This window comes from Bison bison, unplaced genomic scaffold, assembly GCF_000754665.1.
Source record: "Bison bison bison isolate TAMUID 2011002044 unplaced genomic scaffold, Bison_UMD1.0 scf7180017864317, whole genome shotgun sequence".
Lineage (NCBI taxonomy): Eukaryota > Metazoa > Chordata > Mammalia > Artiodactyla > Bovidae > Bison > Bison bison.
Genome location: NW_011494889.1, coordinates 5,713,544 through 5,732,946, shown reverse-complemented (window position 1 = coordinate 5,732,946; position 19,403 = coordinate 5,713,544). Strand labels below are relative to the sequence as shown.

The following is a 19,403-nucleotide window of genomic DNA, read 5'->3' as shown; positions in this document are numbered from 1 at the left end:
CAACTTTTTCACTCTCCTCTTTCACTTTCATCGAGAGGCTTTTTAGTTCCTCTTCACTTTCTGCCATAAGGGTGGTGTCATCTGCATATCTGAGGTTATTGATATTTCTCCCGGCAATCTTGATTCCAGCTTGTGCTTCTTCCAGCCCAGCGTTTCTCATGATGTACTCTGCACAGAAGTTAAATAAGCAGGGTGACAATATACAGCCTTCACATACTCCTTTTCCTATTTGGTACCAGTCTGTTGTTCCATGTCCAGTTCTAACTGTTGCTTCCTGACCTGCATATAGGTTTCTCAAGGGGCAGGTCAGGTGGTCTAGTATTCCCATTTCTTTCAGAATTTTCCACAGTTTATTGTGATCCACACACAGTCAAAGGCTTTGGCATAGTCAATAAAGCAGAAATGGATTTTTTCTGGAACTCTCTTACTTTTTCCATGATCCAGCAGATGTTGGCAATTTGACCTCTGGTTCCTCTACCATGACCTTACCTAGAGCTAATTGTATGGACAGCTGTTTTCCTTTTCTAGTGAAACCTTTTCTTCAGAGACACCAGGCCATGTTCCCAATATTCCATTTGAACATTGTACTAAACTCACCAGGTTTGGGGTATTCAAATGAATCGAATGACCCTTCATTATCCTCGGCCGCCAGCAAAAATAAAAAGCCTTTTGGCAAAATACCTTTCAAAGTGCTTAACCCCAAAGTACGTAGTACTGGGACCTTTGCATCATTAGGCATCACTCCATCTCTGGCACCTTCTTATCAGAATTTAAATGACTTGAATTTCTAACACATGCTTCAATTATTCCAACCATTCTTCTTCCTATTACTTTCACATTTCTTGACTCTTCAGCAAGTTTGGGTCTATAGAGAGGCAGATGCTAAGAAAAGATTAGCCATGTAAAACCCTTTTAAGAGAAGGGAGCAGAAGGCAGGAAGGGCTTCAGACTGTGACTGCAGGGTGATCTATGGGAAGAGAGAGGAAAGGCAGGAAGATTGGATAGGAAGTCCCCAAACACAGCAAAATTCAAAGCAAGTTTTAGTCAGTTCAATAGGGAGCTCTTAAGTCAAAACTGCCCTCTGAAAATGTTTTTGTCTTCTAAATATTTTTATTTGGCTGCGCCAGGTGTGAGCTGTTGTATGAATGACCTTTAGCTGCAGCATGCAAGCTCCTAGTTGGGGCACGCGGTATCTAGTTCCCTGACCAGGAATCGATCCCAAGTCCCCAGATCGGGAGCGCAGAGTCTCTTGTTACTGGACCACCAGGAAAACCCCCAAACTGCCTTTGGAGTTCTGTGTGTCATCAGATGGGGACTTCCTCAGTACTTCCACCATGCTTAGTCTGGGAGCAGCCTGTTAAGTGTGGCCTCTGGCATATAGTGGTAGACTGAAGGAGTAAGAAGCTGGGGACACCAGTCAAATTGCTCCCCACAGAGATGTGGTCCCCCCGTCACTGTCTTTAGGCTGCATCCATCCCATCTGAAAGACAGTGAATATCAGACTAATTTCTCACTAACAGAAATCATTCACACACACAGATCTAATAGCTAATGTCCTCAAACACAAATTTCACTTTCTATTAATCTAATTGTCCTTTTCCTCCGTTGCTCTAGTCCTACCATGACACAGTAGTATAGGATAAAATGATACAACTGTAAATTTTGTTTCTATTCTTAGTTAGACCCTCTTTATTAGTCTTTCCTTAACTCCCCAATTGCCCACAGCACTCAACAAATCTTTGTCATTCTCAAATCCTCTTCCATTCCGCCAGAAGTGACACCGCCTGGTACTTCTCAAGAGCATACACCAGTTCTGGTTTATTTGCAAGTTGTGTCTGACTCTTGAGACCCCATGGGCTGTAGCCCGCCAGGCTCCTCTGTCCATGGGATTCTCCAGGCAAAAATATTGGAGTCGGTAACCATTTCCTTCTCCAGGGGATCTTCCTAACCCAGGAATTGAACCCAGGTCTCCTGCATTGCAGGCAGATTTGTTACCAACTTAGCTACGAGGGAAACAAAATACAGGGAAAGGGTAACAAGAATGGTGATTTGTTTTTTGTAATACTAATAGCTAACATTAATTGAGTGCCTATTATTTGTTAGACACCATCCTAGGCAGTTTGTGCAAGTAAACTTATAAATCCTTTCTGCCCATCAGGAAAGAGACACCACGTAGAGATTAAGGAGCTATGCGGCTAAGGTCTCCGGTCAGGAGCAGACATTCTGGCTCAGAGAATGTGTAAGAGAGAAAGAGACGGAGAGAGAAATTCAGTGTAAAGACTGAAAGCTCAGGGTTCTAAGTAATGAACAAGGAACCATCACTGGCATAACCCAGCCTCAGATCTGGGAGTCCTTCTTTTTTCATTGGCAGGTCCTGTTAGCTTCATGGCCATTATTTCAGGCTGATCCTTCCTGTCCCCAGGTTCTCCCAGTTAAAAGGCATTAATTCATCTTTTGCTCCCTGCATACATCTGTATCAGCACCCATACCCAGCTCTTTTTACCTTGTTTCCACAAAATGTGCTTTTCTGGTCTTTTGACATCATACCGTTTCTTAAAAACATCAGCTAATCCTTCTGAGCTTTATTTAACATGTCTTTCTCAGCTGACTTCATTCTTGTAACCTAGTAACATGTTTAAAGGCTTCCCAGGTGGCACTAGCGATATAGAATCTGCCTGCCAATGCAGGAGATGTGGGTTTGATCCTTAGGTGAGGAAGACCCCCTGGAGGAGGTCTTCGAACCCACTCCAGTATTCTTGCCTGGAGAATCCTGTGGACAAAGGAGCCTGGCGAGCGGGCTACAGGACATGGGATCGCAAAGAATCTGACAGGACTGAATACTTTTTAAAAGATGATGCTGTTACAGTGCTGCACTCAGTATGTCAGCAAATTCAGAAAACTCAGCAGTGGCCAAAGGGCTAGAAAATTCCAACCCCAAAGAAGGGTAATGCCAAAGAATGTTCTAACTACCATACAATTGCACTCATTTCACATGCTAGCAGGTAATGCTCAAATCCATTCAAGCTAGCCTTCAGCAGTGTGTGAACCAAGGACTTCCAGAGGTACAAGCTGGATTTAGAAAAGGCAGAGGAATCAGACATCAAATTGCCAACATTCACTGGATCATAGAAAAAGCAAGGGAGTTCCAGAAAAATATCTACTTCTGCTTCATTGACTACACCAAAGCCTTTGACTGTGTGGATCACAACGAACTGTGGACAATTCTGAAAGAAATGGGAATATCAGTCCACCTTATCTGCCTCCTAAGAAACCTGTATGCAGGTCAAGAAGCAACAGTTAGACCTGGATATGGAACAATGAACCAGTTCAAATTGGGAAAGGAATACATCAAGGCTGTATATTGTCACACTGTTTAACTTCTATACAGAGGGCATGGGTGTGTGCCAAGTCGCTTCAGTCATGTCTGACTTTTTTGACTCTATGGACTGTAGCCTGCCAAGCTCATCTGTCCATGGGATTCTCCAGGCAAGAAAACTGGAGTGGGTTGCCATGCCCTCCTCGGTTCTTCCAGACCCAAGGATTGAACTTGTCTCCTGAAACTCCTGCACTGCAGGCAGATTCTTTATTGCTGAGCCACCTGGAAAGCCCTATATGCAGAGTATGTCATGGACTGGAGGAATCACAAGCTGGAATTAAGATTGCCAAGAGAAATATCAACAACTTCAGATATTCAGACATCACCCTTACGGCAGAAAGCAAAGAGGAACTAAAGAGCCTCTTGATGAGAGTGAAAGAGGAGACTGAAAAAGTTGGGTTAAAACTCAACATTCAAAAAACTAAGATCATGGCATCCAGTCCCATCAATTCATAGCAAATAAATGGGGAAACAATGGAAAGAGTAACAGATTTTATCTTCTTGGGGGGGTAACTGCAGCCATGGAATCAAAAGACACTTGTTTCTTAGAAGGAAAGTTATGACAAAGCTAGACAGCATTTTAAAAAGCAGAGACATCACTTTGCCAACAATGACCCTATAGTCAAAGCTATGGTTTTTCCAGTAGTCACATATGGATGTGAGAATTGGACCATAAAAAAGGCTGAGCACCGAAGAACTGATGCTTTCGAATTGTGGTGCTGGAGAAGACTCTTGAAGAGTCCCTTGGACTGCAAGATCAAACCAGTCAATCCTAAAGGAAACCAACCCTGAATATTCATTGAAATGACTGATGCTGAAGTTCCAATACTTTGGCCACCTAATGTGAAGAGGTGACCCATTGGGAAATATCCTGATGCTGGGAAAGACTGAAGGCAAAAGAAGAGGGCAGCAGAGGACAAGATGGTTAGATAGCATCACTGACTCAATGAATATAGTTTGAGCAAACTCCAGGAGACAGTGAAGGACAGGAAAGCCTGGTGTGTTGCAGCTCACGGGGTCACAAATAGTCAAACACGACTTAGCAACTGAACAACCTATTTAAATGTCTCATGTTAAAAAAAATCAACCAAGAACTACAGGGACCCATCCTACACCTCGACTTCTTTTTCTGCCCCTATACAGCCAAGTTTACAACAAAGCACACACTCCCACCATCAGGGTTGTGGCTCCACCACTTATTTGAAACTGGCCTAACTGATAATTACATTGCTTGTAAATTTTTAGTTAACTGACCTCTCCAGAGGCTTTGGTTACTATTGACTCCCCTGTGTTTTTACTGTGCAACAAGGCTAACTTCAATTCAAAATTCTTGGGGCACCTGTTACCATGAGCAACTATCCCCACATATTAAGCTTCATTACTTACTTTATTTTTTAGTGAATACATAATTATTAATTTCTTTTCTTAAACTCTGTATTATATCAACATTTACCACTACCACTCCTGCTGCTGCTAAGTCACTTCAGTCATGTCTGACTCTGTGACTCCATGGATTGTAGCCTGCCAGGCGCCTCTGTCCACAGGATTCTCCAGGCAAGAATACTGAAGTGGGTTCCATGCCCTTCTCCAGGCATGTTCCCAACCCAGGGCCTGAACCCGCATCTCTTACACCTCCTGCATTGGCAGGCAGTTCTTTACCACTCCTGCCACCTGGGAAGCCCCAGCACTCCTGATAATAACCCTGATAAACGCCACTATTACTCATTAGGAAACCAAGGCCTTAGAAGAATCTAAGGTGAAACAAATGTTTTAAAAAGATTAATATAGCAGTAATAAACAAGATGTAATGAAAATGAGAGAGAAGTAGGTAAGTTTCAGGAGAAATTTAGACTTAAGGCATAGGACTGAGAAGGAAGACTGAAAGACATTATGAAGATCAGACAGATTATGTAACAGCAGGATAGGAATTACAAGAGAAAAAAGGACTCAGAGTTTCTAGCTGGACTGAAATGTAAACCAAGGACAATAGCAGGAAAGTCAGGAAGAAATGGTTTTGCTAAATATTATTACTAATGTGCCTTACAGTGAGTTACTAATAATATGTCTTAGGTATTATGAAGTATTAAATATAACACCAAAGAAATCTAACAGAGGAGATTAGATATGCCTCAGGTAAAATCTAGAAGCTTCTTCAAAGAGCTAAGAAAACAGATATTTTTAATTCCATTTCAGTTCAGTTCAGTCGCTCAGTCGTGTCTGACTCTTTGTAAAAGTCTTAACTTCAGATGTTCTTGACAGAACAAAAATGCACGAAACTTCTGAATAACAGACTGATTAACTCACTGAAGTACACTGACTACACAAGACAGAATTTAAAGTGAAGAAGTCAGGGTCAGTTTTATGTTTGAACAGATAGAAACAAAAAGTCACAAAATCCTATTACTTAAAATATTTTTATTTCTAAAAAAGTTTAAACCATATTAAAATTTAAATAACTGTACAGTACTTGATAATACATTTCAATAAACTGAAAAGTAAAACAAACCTATTAAATCAGTTTACTTTCCACATTTCTGTACTCTTCTGCTCCCCCAGGAGGATATAAAAATCGACAGCGAAAATGGAAAATTTAAATACAGCGTACGATATAAGGCCAAAAGAATTTCTAAAACTAAATTTCACCTAGTAATACCCTATAACTACCAGTGTGCTTACAACAGACAGGAATTTAAAACAAAACAAATCCAATTTGATTAAATCCTCAATTAACAGACGTTTTCATTTCATTCGAATAAAATAGCAACCACTGTTTTATCCAATACACCATTATCAGTCCAGAAGAAATGATCTGCCTAGTTGTGCAAAACAAGAACAGTTATCTTCTGAAAGGATGTGAGCTTTTCAAACTCAGTTCTTTTTCATCTGTGTCATAATTTCCAAAATAGTAGACAGCTCCAGTTAATGTCTTAGCAGTCCACTTCACTATGAGAGTGTATCCTCCATGAATTCATCATATAGCCACTTACAGGTATCATCTTTCGAACATTCTATGGTTTCAAAAAGGCGCAGAAAGTCTTTAGGGTACATATCTACTACTCTTACATCCTTTTTTTTTTTAATTTGCTTCAATATATGCACTGCATCAATTGGACTCAATGACCTGCAAAATAAACACAAAGTAAATCTGCTTAAATATCTTTCATAACAAAACTGGCAGTGAATGCTGATAGAGGTGGTTTCTAACCCCAATTTTAAACGTCTAACAATATATGTAAATTAATCTTATTCAATTTAAGAGCCTGCATATCATAAATAGCTTTAACTATGTCTATATTCCTAAAGTTTCATGGCTTGCTGCAATGAAAAGAGCAGATTTAGGCTTTAACATGTTCTAATTGATTCTTAAGCAAAACACTAGTTTAACATTTGTCCTTCAAAAAAATTCTTCTGCCCACCTGCTTCATCTTTTAACTCTCTTTGCAAAAAAATTAACTCCATTTACGTTTAGGTAGAAGTTCAGTAAGTATTCAAACAGCAGAAACTACTGTCTGTTTTCAAAGAGGAAATAATTTTTCACATTTTTGTTTAACTATTACTGTGAATAAATTAGAAGCAGATAATAAACTTATAATTTATAATTACATAAATTATAAATAAATACTGCTGCTACTGCTGCTAAGTCGTTTCAGTCATGTCCGACTCTGTGCGACCCCAAAGACGGCAGCCCACTAGGCTCCTCTGTCCCTGGGATTCTCCAGGCAAGAACACTGGAGTGGGTTGCCATTTCCTTCTCCAATGCATGAAAGTGAAAAGTGAAAGTGAAGTCGCTCAGTCGTGTCTGACCCTTAGTGACCCCATGGACTGCGGCCTACCAGGCTCCTCCATCCATGGGATTTTCTAGGCAAGAGTACTGGAGTGGGGTGCCACTGCCTTCTCCAATAAATAAATAAGCACTGCCTTATTCTGTATTGGTCTAGTGAGAAACCACCAGTGAGCCTCTGACAATAACAAGTAAACAACTGTAGTAAAATGTTTTGGAGGAAAATATTCCAATACTTTTCTGACTGTGAATGGAATCCTGGTGACGGGTATAAAAATCCTTGTAGTTCATAGCGTCTCAAAAGCTTTAGGTAGAAATACAGGGTATGACCCACAGTAGGAGGACCTGGGTGGTATAATGATTTGTGCCTACTTTGGTTAGGAAACAGAACCACCGAGGACAGGCAATGACCAGATGCAGACGGTGGGTATGCCACCACTAATGCCAGTGGCAAGGAGCCAGGTCTTCATGTAGATTAATCTTGACAAAGATAAAACAAATTTTAGGCATCCCTAGTTGTTTTTTCAAAGAAGGGGGAAAAAATTAAGCTCAGGAGAGCTTAATTGGAAAATTAAGAAAATTAACTGGAAAATTAATTTCCTTAACTGGAAAATTGTGTGGAAAATATATTTTCCTCAAAATATGTACCAGCAAAAAGGAAGTATTTTGAAGCAATATTAATAGATGAGTGAAAACATGGTCCCTCACTGTTAACGAAGCCATAAAAGATATAAAAACAAAGCTCTTAACATGAAAGCACAATTCTCACATTAAGTTGCTACTTTTGTATTTGCTTGTATAATTCTTACTTACGGTAAATGGTCTATTAGCTTGGCATTGCGTTTCATAAAACATTGTCTTAACATGTGAAAAAATACATCATAGTTAAAAGGTGTTAAGGTTCCTGTAAATAAATTTCTATGAGGAGTCAACTGAACAAAACACAGGTTTTGTTCTAATGATTCCTGCAGAGAAAGGAAAATAAAATGTATTAGTCATAAAATATTGCCCGTGAAAGACACTGTTCACTGATGCATTCAATTTACCTTTTGGAAGACAGAATCATCATAGACCCTGAGTGTCTCTAGAGCTTCTTTTTGGATGTGCCAATAAAGCAAGGCCCCAGTTGCTCTTAACCTGGGCTATTCTCCTGGGGGATGAGATAATGCCCCTCTACGGGACAAAATGTTTGCTATAAAAGGGATGGACACCCCCAGCTCTGTGTTCCTCAGCTGCAAGGCAAACCCACTGCACGCACACCACTCAACCAAGCAATTCACATTTTTCCAAGGGACACAGGGCTATGTGTCTCTGGCCAGCACTACGAAAGAGTGACAGCTTATTAACTTGTAAGCAGGGGAAAATGAAATCCTAAATGTGACACTTATATATACTGAGTCTCTTCTGTATTTGAGGCATAACAGCAAACACTAAACATAAAAAAATTATTGCCTTATAATTTTTATTTGCATTTTAAAAAATATAGGGTTAGCAAGCATGGCCTGCCTGTTTTGTATACTACGGAACTACAAATGGTTTTTACATACATAAAGGACTCTTAGAAAACAAACAATACCAACAAATCCACAGAGGACATGTGATAGACTGTATGTGGCCTGCAATCATAAAACATGTACTCTCTTTTACACAAAAGGTTTGCAACCTGGTCTAGTATATAGTGTTATACAGATTAAAATAAAAACTGTACATGACTTGATGTAACGTTAAGCTGTTTCTCCCCCCTAAAATTAATTCCTCAGAGCACAAGGAGCCTTATGCTTGAGTTCTTAGGAAATCTCACATATTAGCTAGTAATCTCTTATTTAGGCTGCCCAGGTGGCTCAGTGGTAAAGAATCCACCTGTCAAGCAGGAGACATGGGTTTGATCCCTTGGTCTGGAAAATCACCCAGAGAAGGAAATGGCAACCCACTCCAGTATTCTCGCCTGGGAAATCCCATGGACAGAGGAGCCTGGCAGGCCACAGTCCATGGAGTCGCGAAAGAGTAAGACATGACTCAGCTACTATACAACAATCCCTTTCTTTATTAAAAAAAAAATGTATATATACACATATGTAAACAAAAATACTATTTGTGGAAGGCAAGATGGCCAAAAAAGAAAATCTCAATCAGCTTTGGTTTCTGCTTTTGAATTCTTGAGGCTGAAGAATAAAAAAGCAAGGCAATAAAATTTTTAAATATTTAGCAATTATTAACTAGGGAGGGGAATAACGTTACAATTGAAAGCATTGTTACCAAGTTTTTTGAAAGTGACTTTAAAAAGCACCTTGTAGATAGATCTGGAGTTACAGATTTTGGTTCATTTGATAAATAAGGAAGAAAAAATAACCTCCCCAATGTCAACGAATGGCTATTTGTATTTAATAGCTTAAGAAAAAATTTCCAGGAACAACACAAAAACATGGCTTCAAAAAAGTGGAAACCTCAAACCATGTGGATAATGAAGATCATGCACTTTAGAAAATCTGTTAAATATCTAAAAGTGCTTCTTAACAATTATGAACACACCAACATCAAAGACACATGTGAAATACCTGAATAAAAATTTCTCATGAAATGTAACATTTGGTTATTTCATCTTCATCTCTAAAAGTTTGAACAATTATGTTAGCCAAAACAACATTGTACCTTTTGACACTGTCAACGAGCCAATGAGAAAGTGCATTAAATGCAGGGCGTTACTCGTTTTCAGGCCATATGGATAAACACTTAGCGGTGCCAAGCCAAAATGCACCCTGTTTTGTGAGACTCCATAAATTATGTTCACAGACAGGGGAACACCACTAAAACTACAACGATCGCTGCTTACTCTGAAGTCATGATTATTTAAAAATGGAACATTTTCCTGTTTTCCTTTAGTGGCAAGAGTGAGAAAAAAACAAAGTAGGAAGCGATTGGGAACGTCGTACTGAGCTAATACACTGAGATTAGGGCATCGTTAGCATTTAATCCCAAAGTGGAACTTCTGAATTGAGTCCAAAAATTATTATAAGTAGCTCTATATAATCTAAATGGAGGATCACTTTATAACATCATCACTTTGGCACCTTATAACGGGAAAAAAAATCTTGTTTTTAGTTTATCAAATTAGATGACTATTAAAATAACCATATTTTCCAAATTTGAGATGTATCTTCATTTCAAAAATTAAAAAGAGAAGACAGAATCTGGGTTTAAGCCTATTATTATGCTGGCAAATAAAAGCGTCTGTCTACAATGCAGGAGACCAGGGTTCAATCCCTGGGTCGGGAAGATCTCCTGGAGAAGGAAATGGCACCCCACTCCAGTATTCTTGCCTGGAAAATCCCATGGACGGAGGAGCCTGGTGGGCTACAAGTCCAAGGGGTCGCAAAGAGTCAGACTCGACTGAGCGACTTCACTTTCACTATACAAATAGCTGAAAAATACAACTCTTTACCAAAATAATTTGAATATTTATTAAAAGCAATAAGATATATTTTTTAAAGTTCTAGATATTCTAAAATTTAAAATTTCAGTAAATACAGAATACCAGGTAATGCAAAAGAAAACAAAGTACGTTACATTCAGAGGAAGAAAGGAAGAGGTATTCATGCGTTCTTACCCTAGGCCTTTGCTTTTCCAGCTCTCCCTTTATAGCATACGCGTCGAATAATGAGGAAGGCTCCTTGAGGGAAGGTAAATTAAAACACACATTTCTTTCATTTCTTTTTGGACAAAGTGCCATACGTCATTACCGCCTTAAAAAATGTCTTGCCTATACAGCAGAATAAATTAAAGCCAAGTCTAACTGAATTTAAGAAAAACATGCGACAGTTAAATCATACACATTTTTCTTCTCTTTTTTTTAGATAAAAGGAGGGTCAAAGGTCTATCCCAATACTGGTAACTCTATTACTTGCTTAGATAAACACGGCTGCCCTTAATATAATTATGTAAATACATTCTTAAGTTAGCAAGCATTTCTCTATTATAGGCACAATCAGTTTAGGGGCTAATAGATCAATACTGAGGATGTTTCTGTTCTACTTTAGTGGAAAAGTCACTGATATGAATATGCTGGGACATGTAAGGAGACAAACTATGTCAATTTTTAAAAGAATCATTACTTCTTTGTATCTAACTTTGGTATAAACAATTTTGTATGTGAAGCAATTTTAAAAGATGACCCAACTGAGAAATTGTGTGTGTTTGTGTGTGTGTGTGTGTGTATGTGTGTGTGTATATACACATATACACACAAGAATTTATTTTATATGTGTACATACGTTAAACACATATTTGGCTTCCCTGGTGGCTCAGATGGTAGAGAATCAGCCTGCAATGCAGGAGACCTAGGTTCAATCCCTGGGTCAGGAAAACCCCCTGGAGAAGGAAATGGCAACCCACTTCAGCATTCTTGCCTGGAGAATTCCATGGACAGAGGAGCCTGATGGGCTTCATGGGGTTGCAAAGAGCTGGACACAACTGAGCAATTTTCACTTTCATATACACACATTTAATTCCAAAAGAACAGCATTTGACACAGAGTTAAAAGACTAAGACATAATATTGGGTGTAAGGTTTGAAAGTCTACTGTCAAAAATGATAATTTATTACTAATTGCAGCTGCTGCTGACATAGAATGAAAAATGCAATTGTTGCCCATCAGTTCCCAGCAGTTTCATGAATGTTACCGAGAGGAGGAAGGCAGAGCAATAGCAGTAGCAGCAGGCAGTGCACAGCACACTCCCACACCTGGTCTATCTACAGTAGTTTAGGGCTCTGCAGTGGGCACAGAGGAGACCTCATTTCTATTTACCAAACTCACAGGAGAGGAAAACCTACAAGACCTTGGGAACTGGGTTTAACAATGGACCCTCTGGTAGGAGACACATTAATATAATGGAAAACTGTTTAAAATGCTGGGTCTGGAATAACTTGTCCTTTCTGGAGGTTAATAAATGGCAAAAGTCAATATAGGGCTTTTGAAAATAAATACTGCAAAAAACAATAAAACTATCCTGAAAGCTGAAGTCCTCTGAGGGCCTCTTTGAAGCAACTAAACAAAAGTCAGGAGGAGAGAATAGCTGAGATGAAAAGCCAACAGAATGAGAAGAGATCAGTGGGGTTAAGAGAGGATTCTAGGGAAACCAAGAACTATAGCACCAAGACTGGTATGGGCAGAAAGCAGGGTCAGTGCCATGAAGGTCAAAGGCGAAAAAGATTTCTGGGAATGCAGAAAAGGGATGAGAGCACGGTAGAAATAAGATAAGGTACAGAGTGATCCAAGTTAAGAACCTGGGATGCGTTGGAGGGAAAAACCAGAATTGGAACAAAAGCTAAAATCAAATGAGATCACATTCTAATGACCAAGCTCGTATTGAAGATCTTAAGGTGTTCCTGGACAGAAGCAATGAAGAGACTCCATGGAGAAACACCGTACGCGACTTTAAAATTAAACAAATATATCTTTGGAAGAACAAGGGTTCGTAGAACATTCACAGACATATCCCTAACAATAACTTGATGGATAATCTACCACAATAAAAATCAGAATGGGCAAACTATGCTATGAAAGAAATGGTATGTATCACTTTTTTCTTATACTTTAGGCCTCTATTAAAAATGCCAGACGCACACATACACACGAAAGGGTAGCCACAAGTCATATGTAGCTCCTGAACACGTAAAGTGCGTCCAGTCTGAATTGTTTTTAAGTGTAAAATATACACTGGATTTTTACGACGCAAAGAAGAATGTAAATTATACAATAACCTTTTTTCACTTTTCATAACGTTACTGTTTAAAAATGTAAAATTACACATGTGGCTTGTATTATGTTTCTATTAGATAGCTCTGATCTTGCCTAAGGAAATAAACTAAAAAGGAGAATGCTCTATAATGAGATATTAAATAGCCATTAAAAACAAGAAAAATGTTTAGATAGAAGGGAAAAAAATTTTGTAATTGACTATTAGCTATCAAATTTTTAAAAAAGGTAAACTCTCCACTGTAAAAGAATAAAAACTTTTACAATGAAATACATATTTGTGACACAAAACATCGCCACAGTGCTCTATTATCTTAAATACTTGGGAAAAAAGAAATTTAATTTTTCTTCATTTACAGAAATGCAGCCTCTTTGAAAAACAATGAAGCTGTTTGTTGAAATTTAGGATTTTACTCACCGTACACAGGACCTTGATCCCACAAGCTGTTTGACCGAGCACACTTAATGACTGATACAAGGCTGGAGTTTGGGGATTTGCCGTTAGTTTCTAGTAAAAGGAAAATACACCAAAATCAACTGTCAGATCTTAATAGCATCTAGAAACGGTAATAATATCTTAATAGCGTCTAGAAATGAAAGAAAATGAGAATTAAATGCAAAATCTTAACCATTTCAAGTAAAAGTCTCCTTAAACTTTCATACTGAAATATATCATCGTGTACATTTAACATGTGAGCCTGATGGGCTACATATAGACTGAATGTAGTCCACCATGCTCCACTGTGCATGGAATTACCCTGGTAAGAACACTGGAGTGGGCTGACATTTCCTACTCCAGGGGATGTTCCTGACCCAGGGATTGAATTCGCGTCTCCTGTGGCTCTTGCATTGGCAGGTGGATTCTTTACCACTGAGCCATCTGGGAAGTTCTTCTCTTTCCAGGGACAGTCACCACTTACTTACTATTTGGATCTGGGTGAGCAAATCATCTTTTCATCTCTGGACCCTGGTCCCCCACAACCCCCATCCCAATCTGTAGCTCTTAAACAAATAAGCATTTCCAGTTATCTTGGATTAAAACATGAATAACATGAAGCATTCTGAGCAGCAAAGAAACATAACTTTCAAGGACTTTAGGAGGCCCTCAGCTTTCAGAGAATAAAAAGTCTACAACTATATGTTCACTACAGCATCATTCGCAACAGCCAAGAAAGAAATATAATCTAAGTGCCCACTGATAGTTCAATGGGTAAAGAAGACGGATAAAGATGGATATGTTCTTTAAAAATATGTGTGTGTATATATATATATATAGACACATATATATACATTACACAGACACACAAAATATAACTCAGCACTAAAAAAGAATGATCTCTTGCCATTTTTGACAACAAAGGATGGATCTACAGAGTATTAAGCTATATCAAATAAGTCAGACAGAGAAAGACAAATACTGTATAATTTTATTCATATGTGAAATCTAAAAAACAAATAACAAACATAAAACAGAAACAGAATTACAGATAGAACAGAAGGTTGCCAGAGGTGAGGGGGTGTGGGAATAAATGAAATAGGAAAAAGAAATTAGCAGGCACATGCTCTCAGTTACAAAATAAATTTATCAGAGGGATGAAAGGTACAGTCTGGGAAATATAGTCAATGATACTGCATCTCTGTGTGATGACAGATGCTAACTAGACTTACCACGGTGATCATTTTCTAATACATAGACATTTTAAATCACCATGTTATATATATCAGGAACTAACGTAGTGTTTAGATCAATTATACTTCAAGAAACAAATTCATACATCCCAAGAGTTCTCTTCACAAGGAAAAGTTTTTTTTTTTTTAATTTCTATCTGTATGAGATGATGCTTAGAAGACTTACGACAATCACTTCATTATGTATATAAGTCAAAACATTACACTATATACCTTAAACTTACACAGTGCTACATGTCACTTATATCCATTGATAAAAATGGATAAACGAAAGATGGTGGGGTGGTGTAAATATACAACAGAGTTATTATTCAGCCTTAACAAGGAATGACATTCTGACATGTGCTACAATTTGGATGAATCCTAAAAAGACAGAACAGTAAGTGAAATAAGCCAGACACAAAGTGGAATACTGTACGATTCCATTTACATCAGGAACACAGACTAGTCAAATTCATAGAGGCAGAAAATACGGTTACTAGGGGTCCAGGAGATGGGGGAAGGGGAATTAGCTGCTTAGTGGGTGCACAGCTTTAGAATGGAATGATGAAGAAGCTCTGTGAAGAGACAGATGCTGGTAAGAGCTGTGCCACAAGGTGAGTGCACTCACTGCAGTGCAACTGTACACTTCAAAATAGCTACAATGGCAAACTTTAGTTACATATGTTTTATCACACAAAAACCTTTTAAAAATAAAACCTAAGGAGCGCTCTACAGAAATTTAAAAATAACCTCGGTACTCTTAAATGTCATGAGCCCAAATTAAAATCACGCAGATTAAGACTAATCTGATAAAAATCACAGTACTCTTTCAAAACAAAAACCTAATCAGGTACTTGTAACAACCTACCCGGCATTCCTTTTCAGAAATAAACAAATTTAGTTCTGCTCGTCCATATTTATAAACAGAAGAACAGGAATACAGGTCATGTAAAATTTTCCAAAGTGTGTTTCTCTCAGTTTTAGCTGGTAAGATCCCAACTACTTTTAAAGGGAAACCTGTTAAGGATACAAGCAAAAGTATTTAAATAAATTCTTAACATTTTTTTCCTATGAGTATACTTTACTGAGTCAAATTAGGTTAACAAACTATATTGTTTTAAAGTTACTTCAATGAAAACTAAGCCTTAGCATCATTCCATGATCTAGAACTTAGCCCCTACAAAATTGCTCTGATAGAATCTAGGTGACGGAAAAGCCATAATCAACTTAAGAGCAACTGCCCATAAACTATACTATGTAAATATTTACACAAATCTTAACAAACCTGGTATACTGCTAAAGAAAAACTGACAAACTCTAAGCTACTTCTCTACTGAAAGACAAAAATCACCTTTTTTCCAAGGATGTGCTTTCACTCCCAAATACTGAAAAAGCATATCTGAAGTCATAACGGGAGGGGTCACCATGCCATGATTTCTAGGGTCCAGTTTAAAGAAGTCACAATAGATCACTTCTAGTCTTCCATTCACACTGTTTCCTAAGGACTAGAGAGAGAAAGAGAGAACTTGTTTAGAAATTTTAGTGTTTAAAAATGGGAAGATGTTTTATAACAGAAAATAACAATAAAAATATTAAAGGGAAAGACAGATAGATCCAAGAGAATATTTCTAGACAGATTCAAGAGAGTATTCCATTTTTTCCCAGAACAGTTTAGTAAGTCCTTTACCAAACACACATGGCCCATTCTGTAGGTCACTCTCTAGCTTCTTCTTAATTTTTCCTTTACTTTTCCTAAAGTCAGAGCCAGCAACAGAAGGAAAGCTCCTTGCCTGCTAGAAGACAAAAAATATACCTCAATCTTTTTACTGCCCATACGTTTTTCACCTGGCAGTGCTTGAGAACTTACTAGTGAGAGGAAGTATTAGCTACTGACTCTACAAACTTAATTCGAAGTTACTAAAAATCAAACAGAAGAAAGCAACATTTTGATGTGCACACTGAGGTTCTCATGCACAAAAAATTCTACAGGTATTTACAAGGTTTCAGTGAATCTTCAATTTAAAGTTATGAGTTAAAAGAAAAAACTAAGCTTTCTTAACTGTTTGAATTCAACCTATAAATATGACTCTATTTCTAAATTTAGGATTTAATGATTACTTTCAAGAGGACCCTTAAAAAAAACCAGTGATAGAAAAAGGCACAGAGCTGGGAGTGGAAACAATACATTTTGGTCATGATAATTTTGAGACACCTATAACGTGACTTAAGTGGAGATGCAGGTAGGAAGTTGTAGACCTGGATACTGAAGTACAGGTTGAAGACATAAATGAACTAAGACACAGTTTACCACAAAAGCCTTAGGAAGTGTGCCTTTGGAAGCATAACTATAAACAAACCAAGTGGAGGTGATGGAATTTCAGCTGAGTTATTTCAAATCCTACAAGATGATGCTGTTAAAAGTGCTGCACTCAATATGCCAGCAAATTTGGAAAACTCAGCAGTGGCCACAGGACTGGAAAAGGTCAGTTTTCATTCCAATCCCAAAGAAGGGCAAAGCCAAAGAATGTTCAAACTACCACACAACTGCACTCATCTCACATTCTAGCAAGGTAATGCTCAAAATCCTTCAATCGAGGCTTCAACAGTACGTGAACTGAGAATTTCCAGATGTTCCAGCTGGATTTAGAAAAGGCAGAGGAACCAGAGATCAAATTGCCAGGATTCGTTGAATCATAGAAAAAGCAAGGATATTCCAGAAAAACATCTACTCTGCTTCACTGACTACACTAAACCCTTTTGACTGTGTGGATCACAACAAAATGTGGAAAATTCTTAAAGAGATGGGACTACCAGACCACCTGGCCTGCCTCTTGAGAAATCTGTATGCAGGTCAGGAAGCAACAATTAGAAGCGGACATGGAACAACAGACTGTTTCCAAATTGGGAAAGGAGTACTTCAAGGCTGTATATTGTCACCCTGCTTATTTAACTTCGATGCAGAGTGTATCATGCAAAACGCTGGTATGGATGAAGTGCAAGCTGGAATCAAGACTGCTGGGAGAAATATTAATAACCTCAGATATGCAGATGACACCACCCTTATGGCAGATAATAAAGAGGAACTGAAGAGCCTCTTGATGAAAGTGAGAGAGCAGAGGGCATCCAGTCCCATCACTTCATGGCAAAGAGATGGGGAAACAATGGAAACAGTGGCAGACTTTATTTTCTTGGGCTCCAAAACCACCATGGACCATGATTGCATCCATAAAAATAAAAGACAACTGCTCCTTGGAAGAAAAGCTATGACCAACCCAGATAACATATTAAAAAGCAGAGACATCACTTTGCTGACAAAATCTGTCTAGTTAAAGCTATCGTTTTTGCTGTAGTCATATATGGATATGAGAATTGGCCCGTAAAGAAGGCTGAGCACCGAAGAATAGATGCTTTCGAATTGTGGTACTGAAGAAGACTCTTGAGTCCCCTGGACAGCAAGGAGATCAAACCAGTCAATCCTAAACAAAATCAACCCTGAATATTCACTGGAAGGACTGATGTTGAAGCTGAAGCTGCAATACTTTGGCCACCTGTTGTGAAGAGCTGACTCAGTGGAAAAGACCCTGATGCTGGGAAAGACTGAGGGCAAGAGAAGGGGGAGACAAGAGGATGAGATGGTTGGATGACATCACTGACTCAATGGAAAACAGTTTGAGTAAATACAGGAGTTGGTGATGAACAGGGAGGCCTGGCATGCTGCAGTTCATGAGGTTGCAAAGAGTTGGACACACCTGAGCGACTGAATAACCACCACAAAAGATGATGTCTCTTCTACTGAATACACATAGCTATTTCTTCAACAATAGTCTTCACAATTCAAATGAGATATAACTCCATCTATTTAAATAAAAACAAAATTAAAGAGTAGTTGATTTACACAAGTTGTGATGATTTATCATTATAGAACACAATTTACAACATGTGTATCTCTAGCACATCCAAAGAGGAAAACAAATTGTTCCTTTTTGAAACACTATTAATGTGGAATCTGAGAATTTTATCAGGGGAGTGGACTAGGGGAGAGAAGGATTTTAAATTTAGGTAAACATGCTGAGTCAAGCATTAACCTTGAAAATCTGTTTAGTTTTTAGTACAACTGAGAGCCTTTAGGTGGCTAGAAGCACTGCTTGCTAAGAGCACCACTTAAGGCTCTGATTTAGGGTTGCAAAGGTTCTATTTAATTACTTCTCTTTTATTCTGGCACATATATATGAATTCACTCGAAACTTTGAATGGCTCTTCACTTTCAGTTCAGTTCAATTCAGTCACTCAGTCGTGTCCAACTCTTTGCGACCCCATGGACTGCAGCACACCAGGCCTCCCTGTCCATCAACAGAGCATCTTTTAATTTCTTGGCTGCAGTCATCATCTGCAGTGATTTTGGAGCTCAAAAAGATAGTCTGTCACTGTTTTCCCATCTATTTGCCATGAAATGATGGGACCAGATGTAATGATCTTAGTTTTCTGAATGTTAAGTTTTAAGCCAACTTTTTCACTCTCCTTTTTCACTTTCATCAAGGGACTCTTTAATTCTTCACTTTCTGCCATAAGGGTGGTGTCATCTGCATATCTGAGGTTACTGATATTTCTCCCGGCAAACTTAACTTCAGCTTGTGCTTCTTCCAGCCCAATGTTTCTCATGATGGACACTGCCTAGAAGTTAAATAAGCAGAGTGACAATATACAGCCTTGATGTACTTCATTCCCAATTTGGAACCAGTCTGTTGTTCCATGTCCAGTTCTAACTGTTGCTTCCTGACCTGCATACAGATTTCCCAAGAGGCAGGTCAGGTGATCTGGAATTC

The 19,403-nt window shown here is 38.5% G+C and overlaps 1 protein-coding gene across 1 annotated transcript in view; it reads right to left on the bottom strand.

The window, feature by feature from the left end:
* Positions 1–5,771: 5,771 nt before the first annotated feature.
* Positions 5,772–19,403, bottom strand: part of TFB2M (transcription factor B2, mitochondrial) — an 18,224-nt gene continuing 4,592 nt past the window's right edge. The window contains exons 3-8 of the mRNA XM_010852894.1: positions 15,932–16,085; positions 15,449–15,597; positions 13,328–13,417; positions 10,762–10,824; positions 7,971–8,122; positions 5,772–6,497 (exon numbers count right to left, since the gene is read on the bottom strand). Coding sequence (XP_010851196.1) covers positions 6,320–6,497; positions 7,971–8,122; positions 10,762–10,824; positions 13,328–13,417; positions 15,449–15,597; positions 15,932–16,085 — 786 coding nt within the window. The 3' untranslated portion in view covers positions 5,772–6,319. The remainder of the gene's footprint in view (positions 6,498–7,970; positions 8,123–10,761; positions 10,825–13,327; positions 13,418–15,448; positions 15,598–15,931; positions 16,086–19,403) is intronic.